This window comes from Macaca thibetana, chromosome 5, assembly GCF_024542745.1.
Source record: "Macaca thibetana thibetana isolate TM-01 chromosome 5, ASM2454274v1, whole genome shotgun sequence".
NCBI classification, from domain to species: domain Eukaryota; kingdom Metazoa; phylum Chordata; class Mammalia; order Primates; family Cercopithecidae; genus Macaca; species Macaca thibetana.
Window position 1 is genome coordinate 182836904 of NC_065582.1, and position 16644 is coordinate 182853547.

Below are 16644 nucleotides of genomic sequence, written 5' to 3' on the forward strand. Positions count from 1 at the left end.
GAATAAGTAGTTACCAGGGCAAATATACCAAATGACTCAGTGCCTTGCTTTTTAAAATTTTAGGCAGAGGAAATTCTGATGGGAAAGACCACTGGTGGAGAGGGAAGGGAGGGTGCATTTGGCAGAAATATGCTTGTTTTTCTGTGTTGAAAATTACATTTACTTTCTTATTTTAAAAAACTGGGCCGGGCGCGGTGGCCCACGCCTGTAATCCCAGCACTTTGGGAGGCCGAGGTGGGCAGATCATGAGGTCAGGAGATCGAGACCATCCTGGCTAACATGGTGAAACCCCGTCTCTACTAAAAATACAAAAAAAAATTAGCTGGGCATGGTGGCGGGCACCTGTAGTCCCAGCTACTCAGGAGGCTGAGGCAGGGGAATGGTGTGAACCCAGGAGGCGGGGCTTGCAGTGAGCCGAGATCACGCCACTGCACTCCAGCCTGGGCAACAGAGTCAGACATGTCTCCAAAAAAAAAAAGAAAAAAAAATTGGGTCATCTTTTTATGGTTGCGTTGTAAGAGTTATTTATATATTCTGGATCCTAGAGCCTTACCGGTATTTGATTTACAAATACTTTTCCCCATTCTGTGGGTTTTCACTTCTTGATAGTGTTCTTTGAAGCACAAAGTTTTAAATTTTGATGAAGTTCAGTTTATCTATTTTTTCTTTTGATGCTTGTGCTTTAGGCGTCATCTCTAAGAAGTCTCTGCCTAATTTCAAGGTATTGAAGACTTACACCTACACTTTCCTCTAAGAGTTGTATAGTTTTAGCTCCTGTATTTAGGTCTTTGATGGATTTGGCATTAATGTTTTGCTTATGGAATGAAGTAGGGGTTCAGTGTCACTCTCTGCACGTGGCTATCCAGTTGTTCCAGTATCATCTGTTGAAAAGACTCTTCTTTCTCCCAGCTGAACTGTCTTGGCATCCTTGTGATAAGGCAATTAATGATTGTTAATGTGTTATGGTTTGAATGTGTGCCCCCAAGTTCGTGTGTTGGTAGCTTAGTTCCCGATGCAACAGTGTTGAGAGGTAGGACCTTTACAAAGGTGGTAAGATCATGAGGACTCTGCCCCTCATAAATGGAGTCACACTGCTGTCTCAGGATTGGTTTTAGTGTTGCGACATTGTGGCAGGTTCCTGATAAAAAGCTAAGCTCAACCCCTTCCCCACCCCCACCCCCTCTCTCTCAGGTGTGAGCGCGCCCTCCTATTCTTCTGCATGGATGATGCAGCGAAAGACTCTTGCTAGATTGGACTCCTTAACCTTGGACTTCCGGCTTTCAGAACTGTGAGCAATAAATCTCTGTTCTTTATAAATTACCCAATCTCAGGTATTCTGTTAGAGCAGCACAAAATGGACTAAGACAAAATGCAGGAATTTATGTCTGCACTCTCAATTCCATACCATTGACTGCTATCTGTCTATCATCATGCCAGGACCATACTGTCTGGATTACTGTAGCTTTGTAGTAAGTTTTGAAATTGAGGAGTGTGAGTCCTCCAACTACACTCTTTTTAAAGAATGTTATAACTATTCCAGGTCCCTTGACTATCTATATGAAGTCTAAGATTAGCTTACTTGTCAATTTCTGCAAAAAAAAAAAAAAAATAGTAGTTAGAATTGTGATAGGGATTATATTGAATCTATAGATCAATTTGGGGGGTACTGCCATCTTAACAATATTGTCTTCTGATCCATGAACACGAGATGTCTTTCCATTCCTTGAAGTCTTCTTTAACTTTTTTCAGTGCTTTCTAGCTTTCAGAGTATAAGTATTACATTTATGTTGTTACATTCATTCTTAAGTATTTTATTCTTTTTTGATGCTATACAAAGGGAATTGCTTCCTTAATTTCTTTTTTTTTAATGGATTTTAATTGCTAGTATATAGGCATACAATTGAATTTTGTATAGTGATTTAGTATCTTGCAGCCTTACCAGACTCACTTATTAGCTCCAGCAGTCTTTTTCTTTACGTGTGTGTGAATTCCTTATAATTTTCTATATTCACGATTATGTCATCTGCAAATAGAGTTTTACTTCTTCCTTTACAACTAAATACCTTTTATTTCTTTTCTTTTTTCTTTTTCTTTTCTTTCTTTTTTTTTTTTTTTTTTTTTTGAGACAGAGTCTTGCTCTGTCGCCCAGGCAGGAGTGCTATGGCGTGACCTTGGCTCACTGCAACCTCCTCCTCTGGGGTTCAAGCAATTTTCCTGCCTCAGCCTCCCAGGCAGCTGGGATTACAGGCACCCACCACCATGACCAGCTAATTTTTGTATTTTTAGTAAAGATGAGGTTTCACCATGTTGGCCAGGCTGGTCTCAAACCCCTGACCTCAGGTGATCCACCCGCCTTGGCCTCCCAAAGTGCTGGGATCACAGGCATGAGCCACCGTGCTCGGCCCATACCTTTTATTTCTTTTTCTTGCCTAATTGCCCTGTCTAGAACCTCCAGTACAATGGAACTTACAGTTGACCCCCCAGTTGAACAGAAGTGATGAGGGTGGACAATCTTTTCTTGTTCCTAATCTTGAAGGAAAGCATCTAGTCTTTTCACTTTTTTTTTTTTTTTGAGATGTAGTCTCGCTCTGTTACCCAGGCTAGAGTGCAGTGGTACAATCTCAGTTCACTGCAATGTCTGCCTCCTGGGTTCAAGCGATTCTCCTGCCTTAGCTTCCTGAGTAGCTGGGACTACAGGCATGCACCACCATGGCTGTCTAATTTTTGTATTTTCAGTAGAGTTGGGGTTTCACCATGCTGGCCAGGCTGGTCTCAAACTCCTGACCTCGTGATCTGCCCACCTCGGCCTCCCAAAGTGCTGGGATTACAGGCGTGAGCCACCACGCCCGGCCTAGTCTTTCACATTTAACTATGATGTTAGCTGTGGGTATTTCATAGATATCATTTATCAGGCTGAGCAGCCCATAAACATCTCTCTATTATCAAGTGCTATCATCTGAACATTTGTCCCTCCCCCTCAAAGCTCATGTTGACGTTTAATTGTTATTGTGACCATTAAAAGGCATTTAAGAGGTTCCACTTTCATGTACTAATTTCACTCCTAGTTTGCTCAGTGCTTTTATTAGGAAGGAGTGTGGATTTTATCAAATGCTTTTTCTTTTTCTAGTAAGATGATCATGTGGTTTTGAAATCTTTTATTCTATTAATATGGTGTATTATACTAATTGATTTTCAGATATTAAACCAAATATGTATCCCTAGGGAAAAGCCCACTTGGTTTTGGTTATGATTCTTTTAAACTATAAATTCAAATTTGGCTGAATTTTAATATTTGAGAATCCTGAGAGGAAAACTAAGAAAAACTAACAATGTCTGAGTGACTGGATAAAGAAATGCAAGAATGCACACATGGTCTTGCTTTACTTTCAGGTACTTTGAATATTATGGGTTGTTGAAATTTGAGTAAGTGACCTCAAAGAGTTCCCTTTCTTGAACTCCTGGCATCAAGAGATCCTCCTGTCTTGGCCTCCCAAAGTACTGGGATTACAGGCATGAGCCACCACACCTAGCCTAAGGGTTTCCTTTTTAGTATGTAAAAGAAAAAGAAGTTTATTGTTGTTTATTTGGTTTTTTGGGGGGGTTTTTTTTGTTGTTTTTTTTTTTTGAGACGGAGTCTCACTTTGTCACCCAGGCTGGAGTGCAGTGGCACGATCTCGGCTCACTGCAAGCTCTGCCTCCCAAGTTCACGCCATTCTCCTGCCTCAGCCTCCTGAGTAGCTGGGACTACAGATGCCCACCACCACGCCCGGCTAATTTTTTGCATTTTTTTTAGTAGAAACGGAGTTTCACCGTGTTGGCCAGGATGGTCTCGATCTGACCTCGTGATCCGCCCATCTCGGCCTCCCAAAGTGCTGGGATTATAGGCATGAGCCACTGCACCCGGCCTATTGTTGCTGTTTTTTTTTTTTTTTTTTTTGAGACGGAGTCTCGCTCTGTCGCCCAGGCTGGAGTGCAGTGGCCGGATCTCAGCTCACTGCAAGCTCCGCCTCCCGGGTTCACGCCATTCTCCTGCCTCAGCCTCCCGAGTAGCTGGGACTACAGGCGCCCACCACCTCGCCCGGCTAGTTTTTTGTATTTTTTTAGTAGAGACGGGGTTTCACCGTGTTAGCCAGGATGGTCTCGATCTCCCGACCTCGTGATCCGCCCGTCTCGGCCTCCCAAAGTGCTGGGATTACAGGCTTGAGCCACCGCGCCCGGCCTGTTGCTGTTTTTAAATAAAAGACAAGAAAAGGAAAAACTACAATAATGATGTGAATCATTGCTTTTCATTTGTTTGTTTTTTGTTTCAGTAAAGCACAAGAGCAGGGCCATCAGGTGGGAAGAGGAAGAATGTGGCAGTTTCCCCAGTTGATGGTAAGAAAAGGAAAAACAAAAAGCTTTCCAGCTATACCATCTTCAGGCAGCCCATAAACATCTCTCTATTACCAAGTGCTATTGTCTAAAGTTTGTCCATCCACCCTAAAGCTCATGATGACATTTAATTGCCATTGTGACAGTACTGGGAGGTAGGACCATTAAGAGGCAATTAAGAGGTTCCACCTTCACAAAGGGACTAATGCCCTTATCTTGTTATCTCTGGAGTAGGTTCGCCCTCTCTTGTGTGCACATGCTCAGACATTTGTGCAAGCAATCTCTCTCTCTGCCCTTCCACCATGTGATGACGCAGCAAGAAGGCCCTTGCCAGATGCCGGCACTAAGAAGGAAAAAAAAAAAAGCTTTTTATCTGAGGAATATGAGCCCCTTCAAATTATCAGGCCCAGAGCAGTCATGACTCACTCCCCCTTGAGCTAAACAATTACTTCTTGAAGGCACTTACTAGTGGTCTCTAGACTGATGCCAAGTATCCATAAATGCCATATACTGGACACTGTAACTCATACTCTCATTCTGTAGTTCAACAATGTATAGCCAATCACTGATCATTGCTTTCTCTTAAACCAGTGAGAATTCGGATCCAACAACTTCCTATCAGCTCACTCCTTGTTCCCTTTGCCTTTCAAAACCTGCCGGTAACCAAAGCCAATGGAGCCTTCCCAAGGCAACTTGGAAGTGTGTCCCACACAACTGTCTTTAGTTTGGCTCAAGTAAATGCTTTATTTATTTATTTATTTATTTATTTATTTATTTATTTTTGAGAAGGAGTTTCACTTTATTGCCCAGTTTGGAGTGCAGTGGCGTAATTTTGGCTCACTGCAACCTCCACCTCCCAGGTTCAAGCTATTGTCCCACCTCGGCCTCCCAAGTAGCTGGGATTATAAGCATGCACCACCACACCCAGCTTATTTTTGTATTTTTTTTTTTTTAGTAGAAACGAGGTTTCACCATGTTGGCCAGGCTGGTCTCCAACTCCTGTCCTCAGGTGATCCGCCCACCTTGGCCTCCCAAAGTGTTGGGATTACAGGCGTGAGCCACAGCACCTGGCCCAAGTAAACTCTTTAAATTACATTTTGTGTCTCAGCTTCTTCCTTTTAGGCCAACAGCACCTTGAACTGTGCATCCTAGCCTCTAAAACTGTGAGCCAAGAAATTTCTTTTTATTATAAATTGCCCAGTCTCCATGCATGCATATGTTCATTGCAACACTATTCATAATGGCAAAGACATGGAATCAACATAAATGCCCATCAATGATAAACTGGATAAAGAAAATGGTGTACATATACACCATGGAATACTATGCAGCCATAAAAAAGGAGAATGATCATGTTCTTTGCAAGAACATGGATGGGGCTGGAGGCCATTATCCTTAGCAAACTAACACAGGAACAGAAAACCAAATACTACATGTTCTCACTTATAAGTGGGAGCTACATGATGAGGACACATGGACACATAGAGGGTAATAACACATGATGGGGCCTATTGGAGGATGGAGGATGGGGGGAAGGAGCAGATCAAGAAAAATAACTAATGGGTACTAGGCTTAACACCTAGGTGATGAAATAACCTGTACAACAAACCCATGATGCAAGTTTACCTATATAACAAACCGGCACATGTACCCCTGAACTTAAAATAGAAGTTAAAATAAACAATTAATTAATTACCCAGTCTCTGGCATTCTGTTACAGCAGCACAAAACAGACTAAGGCACCAAGCCACACATGTATAACTTCCCCTTCCTTCCTTTTCCACATTTGCTATATCTACCATGATTCATTTCAAAATTCTTTCTTTTTTCTTTATTTCTTTCTTCTTGATGGCCTCCCTTGCTATATGGGTATATCTTCAGGAGAGGTGAAGAAAGAAAAGGGAGTTAATAATAATAATTTTAAAAAGACAAAATAACTAGATAAATGCAGCCAGGGGTGGTGGCTCACACCTGTAATCCCCAAAGTTTGGGAGGCCGAGGTAGGCAGATCACTTGAGGCCAGGAGTTCGAGACCATCCTGGCCGACCTGGTGAAACCCCGTCTGTACTAAAAATACAAAACTTAGCCAAGTGTGGTGATGCACACTTGCAATCCAAGCTACCCAGGTGGCTGAGGCATGTGAATCACTTGAACCTGGGAGGCAGAGGTTGCAGTGAGCCAAGATCACGCCACTGCACTCCAGCCTGCGCAACAGAGAGAGGTTCTGTCTCAAAAAAAGAAAAAATAAAAATAAAAATTAGAACTAGATAAATGAAACTTCTACTCATTCTAACTAGTGTCCCGGGGTACCTCCAAAATATGCTCATGTTGTAACAGCTGTGTTTGAGAAGAGTCATCTGTAAGGCTGGAGGCTGGGGTAGAAAACTCATTAGGGTCTGAATCATACCGCTGACACGCACTGCCGTGTATCTTTGCGCTGCTAGACAGTGCTGCCGGCATCCCTCTGGCACGCTATCTTTGTACAACAAAGCTCCCCTAAATCGATAGCCCTATATCCAGTTGGCTATGCTTCAAATCCAAATATTTTGAACTCATTCTCACCACACTATTCTCTAATTCCATTCTCTACGTGTTCAATTCCTGGTTTGACACTTACTAGGCGTGTAACCTTGGGTAAGTCACTTAGTCACTGATTTTCAGTCTTATCATGTAAAAATAGACTTGAGAATAGTATCTACTCATAGGTTTGTTGTGATAATTACATAATGTATTACATATTAGAGCAGTGACTTTTTTTTATTTTTTTTTCTTTTGAGACAGAGTCTCACTTGTTGACCAGGCTGGAGTGCTGTGGCACGATCTCAGCTCACTGCCACCTTCACCTCCCGGGTTCAAGTGATTCTCGTGCTTCAGCCTCCCTAGTAGCTAGGATTAAAGGCGTGTACCACCACACCCGGCTTTTTTATTTTTAGTAGAGAACAGGGTTTCACCATATTGGCCAGGCTTGTGTCTGATTCTTGACCTCAAGTGATCTGCCCGCCTCAGCCTCCCAAAGTGCTGCGGTTACAGGTGTGAGCCACTGCACCCAGCCTAGAGCAGTGTTAATTACATGTTTGCTATCACTGTTGTTCCAGTTCTCCTTCCATTCCTACAATATAGGGCCCTGTCCATAACTGAGAACTTCTAACAGAAGTCACATGAAAGGAAGCAGGTTATAGCTCTAATTTCAGTGACATACTAAACTACAAGAACCAAGTAAGTCAAAAGCATAAAAGCTATGACCCATTAAAGCTTTTAGGAAAAAAAATGTTATTTTTAGTCCAAGAGAGACTAATAAAATTCTCCAACTCTATATTCTGAAACCTTTAAATACTTTGAATCAATTTTCTTTCTTTTTTCTTTTTTCTTTTTTTTTTTTTTTTTGAGACAGAGTCTCGCTCTGTCACCCAGGCGGGAGTGCAGTGGCATGATCTCGGCTCACTGCAAGCTGTGCCTCCTGGGTTCATGCCATTCTCCTGCCTCAGCCTCCTGAGTAGCTGGGACTACAGGCACCCGCCACTACGCCCAGCTAATTCTTTTTGTATTTTTAGTAGAGACGGGGTTTCACCAGTTAGCCAGGATGGTCTCGATCTCCTGACCTCGTGATCTGCCCACCTCGGCCTCCCTAAGTGCTGGGATTATAGGTGTGAGCTACCGTGCCTGGCCACTTCGAATCAATTTTCTAAGAGATCTAATTTTTTTTTTCCTAAGGGATCTAATTCCTCATGACATCAAACAAAAATGCAAAAGAGGAACATGTATAATAAATTAAAGTTTTAAGATTAATTAATTAATGTTGGGGGGTGGTTTTGAGACAGGGTCTTACTCTCTTGTCCAGGCTAGAGTATAGTAGTATGATCTCAGCTCACTGCAGCCTTGACCTTCTGGGCTCAAGCAATCCTCCCACCTGAGCCTCCCAAGTAGCTGGGAACACAGGTGCACGCCACCATGCTTAGCTTTTTTTTTTTTTTTTTTGTAGAAATGGTGTTTTGCCGTGTTGCTCAGGTTGGTCTCGAACTTCTGAGCTCAAGCAATCTGCCTGCCTTGGCCTCCCAAAGTGCTGAGATTACAGGCATGAGCCACTGTATCAGGCCTTATTTTTTATTTTTTTAAGACAGGGTCTTGCTCCGTCACCCAGGCTAGAATGCAGTGGCGCAACCTTGGTTCACAGTTGCCTCAATCTCTTGGGCTCAAGCAATCCTCCTACCTCAGCCCCCCAAGTAGCTGGGACTACAGATGCATGCCACCATGCCCAGCTAGGTTTTTTTTGTTTATTTTTTGTAGAGATGGTCTCACTACGTTGGCCAGGCTGGTCTCGAACTCCTGGGCTAAAGAGATCCTCCTTCCTCAGCCTCCCAAAGTGCTGGGATTACAGGCATCAGCCACCACACCCAGCCAAATTGCAGCTTTTGACAAATGTTACGTGTTATCCACCGGAGTAAAAATGGCTATGCACTCTAATTATTTATTTACAAATCTTCATTCTAAAGAAGAAAACACACCTTATCATTGAAGAATATATCTAAGATTGACAGTCCATAATCACTTCGGTCCTCATCATCAGCAACTTCATAGTCTGCCTGATTGAAGAGATGGAAGAAAAGAAAAAGAGAAGTTAAGCTGGTGCCACACATGTGGTGGTGCATACCTGTAGTTCCAGCCACTCAGGACACTGAGGTTGGGAGGATCACTTGAGTTCAGGAGTTTGAGGCCAACCTGGGCAACATAGCGAGATCCCATCTCTTAAAAAAAGAGAAAGTTAGTTAAGCGTCTTCACTAATAATGTTTCATTACGTTTCAAATTCTTTGGTTTGATATCCTCAGAGCCACAGACCAACTCTACTGATCAAGCGGCTACAGCTCTTCTTTGGGAAAGTATGAGGGGGAAGAAGTCAGTTTTTTAAGAGAGGTTAATGAAGTTTTAGAGCAATGCTTCCCATAATACTCTGTATATTACACTGCATCCATTAAAGATATCTAAGGGCCGGGCACAGTGGCTCACACCTGTAATCCCAGCACTTTCGGAAGCCGAGGCAGGCAGATCATCTGAGGCTGGGAGTTGGAGACCAGCCTGGCAAACATAGTGAAACCCCGTCTCTACTAAAAATACAAAAATTAGCTGGGTGTGGTGGTGGGCACCTGTAATCCCAGATACTCAAGAGGCTGAAGCAGGAAGAATCGCCTGAACCCAGGAGGTGGAGGTTGCAGTGAGCCGAGATCATGCTACTACACTCCAACCTGGGCGACAGAGTGAGACTCAGTCTCAAAAACAAACAAACAAACAAACTTCAGCGCTGGGAGTTCTGGATACTGTGTGGTAATGCAATTAACGGAAGACAAAGCAAGTCTGATCCTGCGACGGTCCTTCACTATGCCAGCCGGGCAGGCTGTGAGCCCCAATTAGTCAATCAAACACAAATCCAGGTGCTGCTGGGAAGATACTTGCACATGCGATTAAAATCTATAATCAGCTGGCTTCAAGGGAAAGAGATTAGGCCAGATAATCCAGGTGGCTCTCACCTAATCAGTTGAAAGGTGCTAAGAACAGAGACGAATCTTCCTGGAGGAAGAAATTCTGCCTGAGTACAGAGCTTCAGCCCATTTCTGGAGAGTCCTGCCATGCCCCTCCTGACGGCCTGTCCTACAGATTTCAGACTTTCCTAACCAGACCCCACAATTATGTAAGCCAATTCCTTGCAATAAATCTCTTAATATCTCCTCCTATGGGTTCTGGTTTTCTGGTTGAATCCTGACTGATACAGATGCCTTCATTCATTTAATGAGCAAGAAATAGGGCAAACAACCACGCCAGGTGCCATGAGGGCGAAATGAATAAGACACAGTCCCTTCACCTGAGAAGCTCACAGAGCCTGTCATCACCTATCACCAGGATAGTCAAAGCAGTAAGCGTGACAAAATGGCACAGACATTTCTGAACCTACGCAACTGCCATCGAAAAAACAAAAACATAACCTGTAACCGCAGTCACATAGCTGTCACCACATAACTACAGGTATCACGACAATATCAGAAGACTGCAACCTAAAATAGAGTTTCAACAATGCAGTTTAGCTATTTTAACATAAGGAAGAATAGTAGGTCCCTAAATTCTTAAAATACAGCGGCTTGGCAAACATTACCCACTACATGAAAACCTATACCCTGGGTTCCATCCCCCGAACTGAGTAGGCATGGCCCAGCACGTTGGAACTCTGTCTTCAAAAAGAAGTGGCCAGGCGCAGTGGCTCATGCCTGTAATCCCAGCACTTTGGGAGGCTGAGGTGGGCAGATTACCTGAGGTCAGGAGTTGGAGACTAGCCTGGCCAACATGCAGAAACCCTGTCTCTACTAAAAATACAAAAATTAGTTGGGTGTGGTGGCACGTGCCTGTAGTCCTAGCTACTTAGGAGGCTGAGGCAAGAGAATCGCTTGAATCTGGGAGGCGGAGGTTGCAGTGAGCTGCGATCACGCCACTGCACTCCAGCCTGGAGAACAAGAGCAAACCTCTGTCTCAATAAAAAAAAAAAAAAGGAAGAAGAAGAATCACCTTATTCTAGCAACAGTGCTAGAAAAGAAAGGACTGGGAGAGATCTGGGGGAAGGAAGCAAACAACAAAACAGCCGCAAATGTTTTTCTGAAAAGAATACATTATAAATATATACTTTAAAGTTTTTAAAAAGCTGTGTTAGAGGAAAATCAAATCCAAATTAAATGATGTAAGACATATAATATATGTCTGCATATAATAAGCACTCAATACATATTTGCTGATAACAATTAGGACAGGCCAAAGCAGAGAGAGGAAGGGTCATAACCCTGGTACAAAAGTGAGAGCTTTTCTGCTAAATTCCAGCAATTTTCGATTGGTCGCTTGCTTCTGAATTTCATAGTTTTGAAATTGTAGGCTTGCCAATGGTACCCATAAAGATTTAGAAACATAAAGTTTCTTTACCTATAAGGAAATCACAGTAATTCTCAAACAGGATACATGAGAATGTTGGAAACTTTATTGAGCATAGTAAATTCCATCCAAAGTGATCATTCTTCTTACACAAACTTTATCCCTTCCATATGCTTCTGGGTTAAAACGTTTTTAAGTTAAGAGCATTGGCCAGTTGAGTGCAGAAAGGACACTTTTCAGGTGGCCAAACAAGCATTATCATCTTAGGGCTAGGCGCAGTGGCTCATGCCTGTAATCCCAGCACTTTGAGAGGCCAAGGCAGGCGGATCACAAAGCTGAGGCAGGAGAATTGCTTGAACCCGGGAGGCAGAGGTTGCAGTGAGCCAAGATCACGCCACTGCACTCCAGCCTGGCGACAGAGAGAGACTCCATCACAAAAATAAAAATAAAAATAAAAAAAGCATTATCTTATTTAGTCTGTCATCTTCATACAATTAAAGCCTCAAGTTTCAAAGTCATTCAATGACTACATGTGATGCTCCAAAACTTGAGATGTAATTCTGCATAAAATACCACTTTAGACTAAAGGGATTTCTGTCTTAAGAAGACAGTATGACACCAAGACAACTAGTCCCTCCACTCCTACATCATTGCCCAGGTCTAGTTTTTACATTTTCCTTTTTTTTTTTTTTTGAGACAGAGTCTTGCTCTGTCATCCAGGCTGGAGTACAGTGGCACAATCTCAGCTCACTGCAACCTCCGCCTCCTGGTTCAAGTGATTCCCCTGCCTCAGCCTCCCAAGTAGCTGGGACTACAGGCACCTGCCACCACGCCTGGCTAATTTTTTTTTATTTTAGTAGAGAAGGGGTTTCACTATGTTGGTCAGATGGTCTTGATCTCCTGACCTCGTGATCCACCCACCTCAGCCTCCCAAAGTGCTGGGATTACAGGCGTGAGCTACCGTGCCCGGCCAGTTTTTACATTTTCAAAAGCACAAGATTGGGTGGGTTGCTCAGTATGGAGATAAACTGCTTACCACTGCATCCAAGAATTCAATGTGCCTCTTTAGAGTGGGTTTGGTATCACAGAACTGCCTGAAGAGAAGTCTTCCTATCGGTTGCTTGTCACAAAGACTGTTATATTCCCTTTCTGGGTGAAGAAAGCAAACAAATATAATCATTACAATCCACCACATGCTGTTCTAAGCCTGTTTTCACTTGATAAAATAAAAGTCAAAAACAGTATCTGCAGTATTATTTTCTTCTTTTTTGTTGTTGTTGTTGTTTTGTGTTTTTTTTTGTTTTTGAAACAGTCTCCTTCCTCTGTTGCCCAGGCTGGAACGCAGTGGTACAATCTCGACTCACTGCAACCTCTACCTCCTGGGTTCAGGCAATTCTCCTGCTTATCTGTTAAGCATCTAATATCTAGAATATATAAAGAAATCTTATACCTCAACAACAAAAAGAAAATTCAATTTTTAAAATGGATAAAAGATGTGAACAGACATTTCTCTAAAGGTTTATAAATGGCCCATAAGCACATGAAAATATGCTCAACATCATTAATCATTAGAGAAATGCAAATCAAAACACAATAAGATACTTCACACCCACTAGGATTAGAGAAAATGAAAAATAAAGAGGAAAATAAAAAGCGTTGGGAAGGATGTGAAGTAACTGACCACATCCTAGTGGGAATGTAACATGGGGCAGCAGTTTGGAAGAAGAGTCTGGTATTCCTCAAAAAGTTAAACACAGAACTACCCTATGATTCTACTTCTTTTTTTTTTTTTTTTGTCATCCAGGCTGGAGTGCAGTGGCACAATCTCAGCTCGCTGCAACCTCCCCCTCCTGGGTTCAAGCAATTCTCATGCCTCAACCTCCTGAGTACCTTGGATTACAGGCGCATGCCTCCACGTCCAGGTAATTTTTGTATTTTTAGTAAAGATGTGATTTCACTATGTTGGCCAGGCTGGTTTCGAACTCCTGACCTCAGATGATCCACCTGCTTTGGCTTTCCAAAATGCTGGGATTACAGGCATGAGCCATCGCGCCCAACCCAATTTTTGTAATTTTAGTAGAAACAGGGTTTCACCATGTTGGCCAGGCTAGTCTCAAACTCCTGACCTCAAGTGATCCGCCCACCTCGGCCTCCCAAATTGCTGGGATTATAGGTGTGAGCCGCCGTGCCCGGCCAACAATTCTGCTTCTGAATACATACACAAAACAAGTAAAAGCAGGGACTCAAACAGATATTTGCACACCAATGTTCCTAGCAACGCTATTCACACAGCCAAAAACTTGGAACACCCAATGTCCATCAACAGATGAACAGATAAGCAAAATGTGGTATATCCATGCAATATCCAACTCAACGCCACTGAACTGTACACTTAAAACAGTAATTTTTGTTATGTATATTTTATCATGATTTTTAAAAGCCTAGCACATGAATTTTCATAGCAGCATTATTCATAATAGGCAAGAGTAGAAAACAACTCCAATGTCTATCAACTGATGAATGGCTAAATAAAATGTGATATATCCATATAATGGAATAGTATTCACCAACAAAAAAAGAATGAAGTACTTTAACAACATTATGCTACGTAAAAGACCACGTAGTATATAATTCCCCTTTATATGAAATGTCCAGAACAGGCAAAGACATAGACAGAAAGTGGATCTGTGGTTGTCTAGCTCTGGAGGGAGCAGGACGGAGTGAGGAGTGGCTACCAATGGGTGTGGCGTTTCTTTTTGGGGTGCTGGAAATGCTGTCAAATTGATTGTGGTGGTTTCACAACTCAATATATTAAAAACTACTGAACTATATACTTTAAATGGATAAGCTGTATGGCATATGAATTACATCTTCAAGAAGCAGTTATTTTAAAAACTTGGTGGAGTTAAAACAATGGTGGAGTTAAAACAATGAGGGAAATACTAGCTCCTTTTTACCACCAGAAACTAATCTTGATAAATCAAATACTTCATCTTTCTTTAAGAGGAACTACAAGAGTACCAAAGGAAAGATGGATTGGTTTGTAAAAATCATCTTGGAATAAAAGTGTCCTTCCTACAGAGAACACAAAGCTCAGAATCTAAGAAAGGAAAATACTGATACATTTGTCTCTATGAAATATTAAAACCTCTGTATGAAAAAAAGACACTGTACACCAAAGGGAAAAAAGCAAAATTATAAATATATTCACATTGGATATAAAATGATAACTCCTTTTATATATAAACAGCTTTTATAAATGAATTAGAAAAGAAAAAGGAGGCTGGGCGCGGTGGCTCATGCCTATAATCTCGGCACTTTGGGAGGAAGAGGCAGGCAGATTACCTGAGGTCAGGGGTTCAAGACCAGCCTGGCCAACATGGGGAAACCCCGTCTCTACTAAAAACACAAAAATTAGCCAGGCGTGGTGGTATGTGCCTGTAGTCCCAGCTACTCCGGAGGCTGAGGCAGGAGAACTGCTTGAACTGGGAGGCGGAAGCTGCAGTGAACTGAGACCTCGCCACTGCACTCTAGCCTGGAGTGCTGAGACACTGTCTCCAAAAAAAAAAAAAAAAAAAAAAAAAAGAAAAAAGAAAGAAAAGAGAAAGAGAAAGGAAAAATTGAAAAAATCCAATGGAAATGTTCTACCCCATCCATAAGAAACCATTTTTCAAATAACAGTTTAGTAAATATTAAAAATACTGATAACAACCAGTATTAGCAAAAGCATGGCAAAGAAAGCTTGCTACATACTGTTGGCAGAACGGTAAACTGATACAATCTTTTGGTGGGGGTGATTTAGCAACATCAAAAGTTTAAATGCATGTACCTTTTGAACTGAAAATTCTATCTTTAAAAAATATGGTTATGACTGCTCTATAGAGATGATTCTACATCTGACTTCTTAGGCTCATGTTAGGACCTGTAGCTAACTCTCATTCTTTATAGTCGTAGAGTATTCTGTTATACTGATATACTGTATTTTTATTTGACTAATCCTTTCCTGAAGATCAATAGAAACTTTTCTTGTCTTTTTTCTTTCTTTCCCTCTTTTTTTTCCCCTCCTCGAGACAGGTCTCACTATGTTGCCCAGGTTGGACTCAACCTCTTGGGCTCAAGGGATCCTCCTGCCTCAGTCTCCCAAGTAGCTGCGACTACAGGTATTTGCCACCATGCCTGGCCCAATATTTTTTAAAAACATGCATAGAAAACTGTCTGGAAGGCTACTAAACAATACTTAACAGTGTTTCTTCTGGAGACAATAATCGACTGGGTCGTGGGAAGAGGAATTTTTACTTTTTCTTCAGTTATGTATAGAACAATGAGTATACATATTACTTTTTTTTTTTTTTTTTTTTGAGACGGAGTCTCGCTCTGTCGCCCGGTCTGGAGTGCAGTGGCCGGATCTCAGCTCACTGCAAGCTCCGCCTCCCGGGTTCCCGCCGTTCTCCTGCCTCAGCCTCCTGAGTAGCTGGGACTACAGGCGCCCCCCACCTCGCCCAGCTAATTTTTTTCTATTTTTTTAGTAGAGACGGGGTTTCGCCGTGTTAGCCAGGATGGTCTCGATCTCCTGACCTCGTGATCCACCCGTCTCGGCCTCCCAAAGTGCTGGGATTACAGGCTTGAGCCACCGCGCTCGGCCACACGTATTACTTTTAAAAAATGTTTTTAATGTGGGACAGGCACAGTGGCTCAGGCCTGTAATTCCAGTACTTTGGGAGGCCAGTGGGGGCAGATTGCTTGAGCTCAGGAGTTTAAGACCAGTCTGGGCAACATGGTGAGACCCTACCTCTCCAAAAAAAAAAAAAAAAGTTCTTAATGAAAAAAACCAACAGCCAACTTTATAACTGCAGATCAGAAAATCTAAAGGTTTTTCTTTCCTGAGAGGAGTAATGAAGATATAAGGAGAATTTATCATAAAACGTTTGAAACAAATACAGAATAACGTATTCCGTATTTGTTTTCAATATTCTCAAGAAAGAATAACATCTAACGAATGGTATAATGCCAGATGTATCATTCAGGCATAAGTAGGCACTATTTACTCACCAATGGAATGTCTGAGCTCACTGCACTGGCTGACAGGAGGCAGCGTCAATATCTCCCTCCATTTTTTACTACGACCACTTTTTTTACCATATCCTCCTGAATTTGGGAGAAAAAGGCAATTTTTTTTTAAGTCAGAAATATCTAAGTATAACAACTACTTCCACTAATACATCTTATCATTTCTGTTTGAGTGGTTTGGGTACCTATGATGAGTAAAAATACATGCTTATAATGATTTGTCTTATCTGGAAAGCTGCTTGATGAAGTATAAAATTCCCAGGTGATGCAATCTGTCACTGGGTCTGCCATTTAGAAGCCACGGT

General features: G+C 42.1%; 1 protein-coding gene across 13 annotated transcripts in view; it reads right to left on the reverse strand.

The window, feature by feature from the left end:
- Nucleotides 1-16644, reverse strand: part of GRK4 (G protein-coupled receptor kinase 4) — a 75914-nt gene that overhangs the window by 39288 nt on the left and 19982 nt on the right. For 11 of the 13 annotated variants that reach the window (XM_050792290.1, XM_050792289.1, XM_050792295.1 and 8 more), the window contains exons 2-4: nt 16322-16417; nt 12309-12421; nt 8874-8951 (exon numbers count right to left, since the gene is read on the reverse strand). In XM_050792290.1, coding sequence (XP_050648247.1) covers nt 8874-8951; nt 12309-12421; nt 16322-16417 — 287 coding nt within the window. The remainder of the gene's footprint in view (nt 1-8873; nt 8952-12308; nt 12422-16321; nt 16418-16644) is intronic. The other 2 variants (XM_050792301.1, XM_050792299.1) reach the window with 1 other exon arrangement.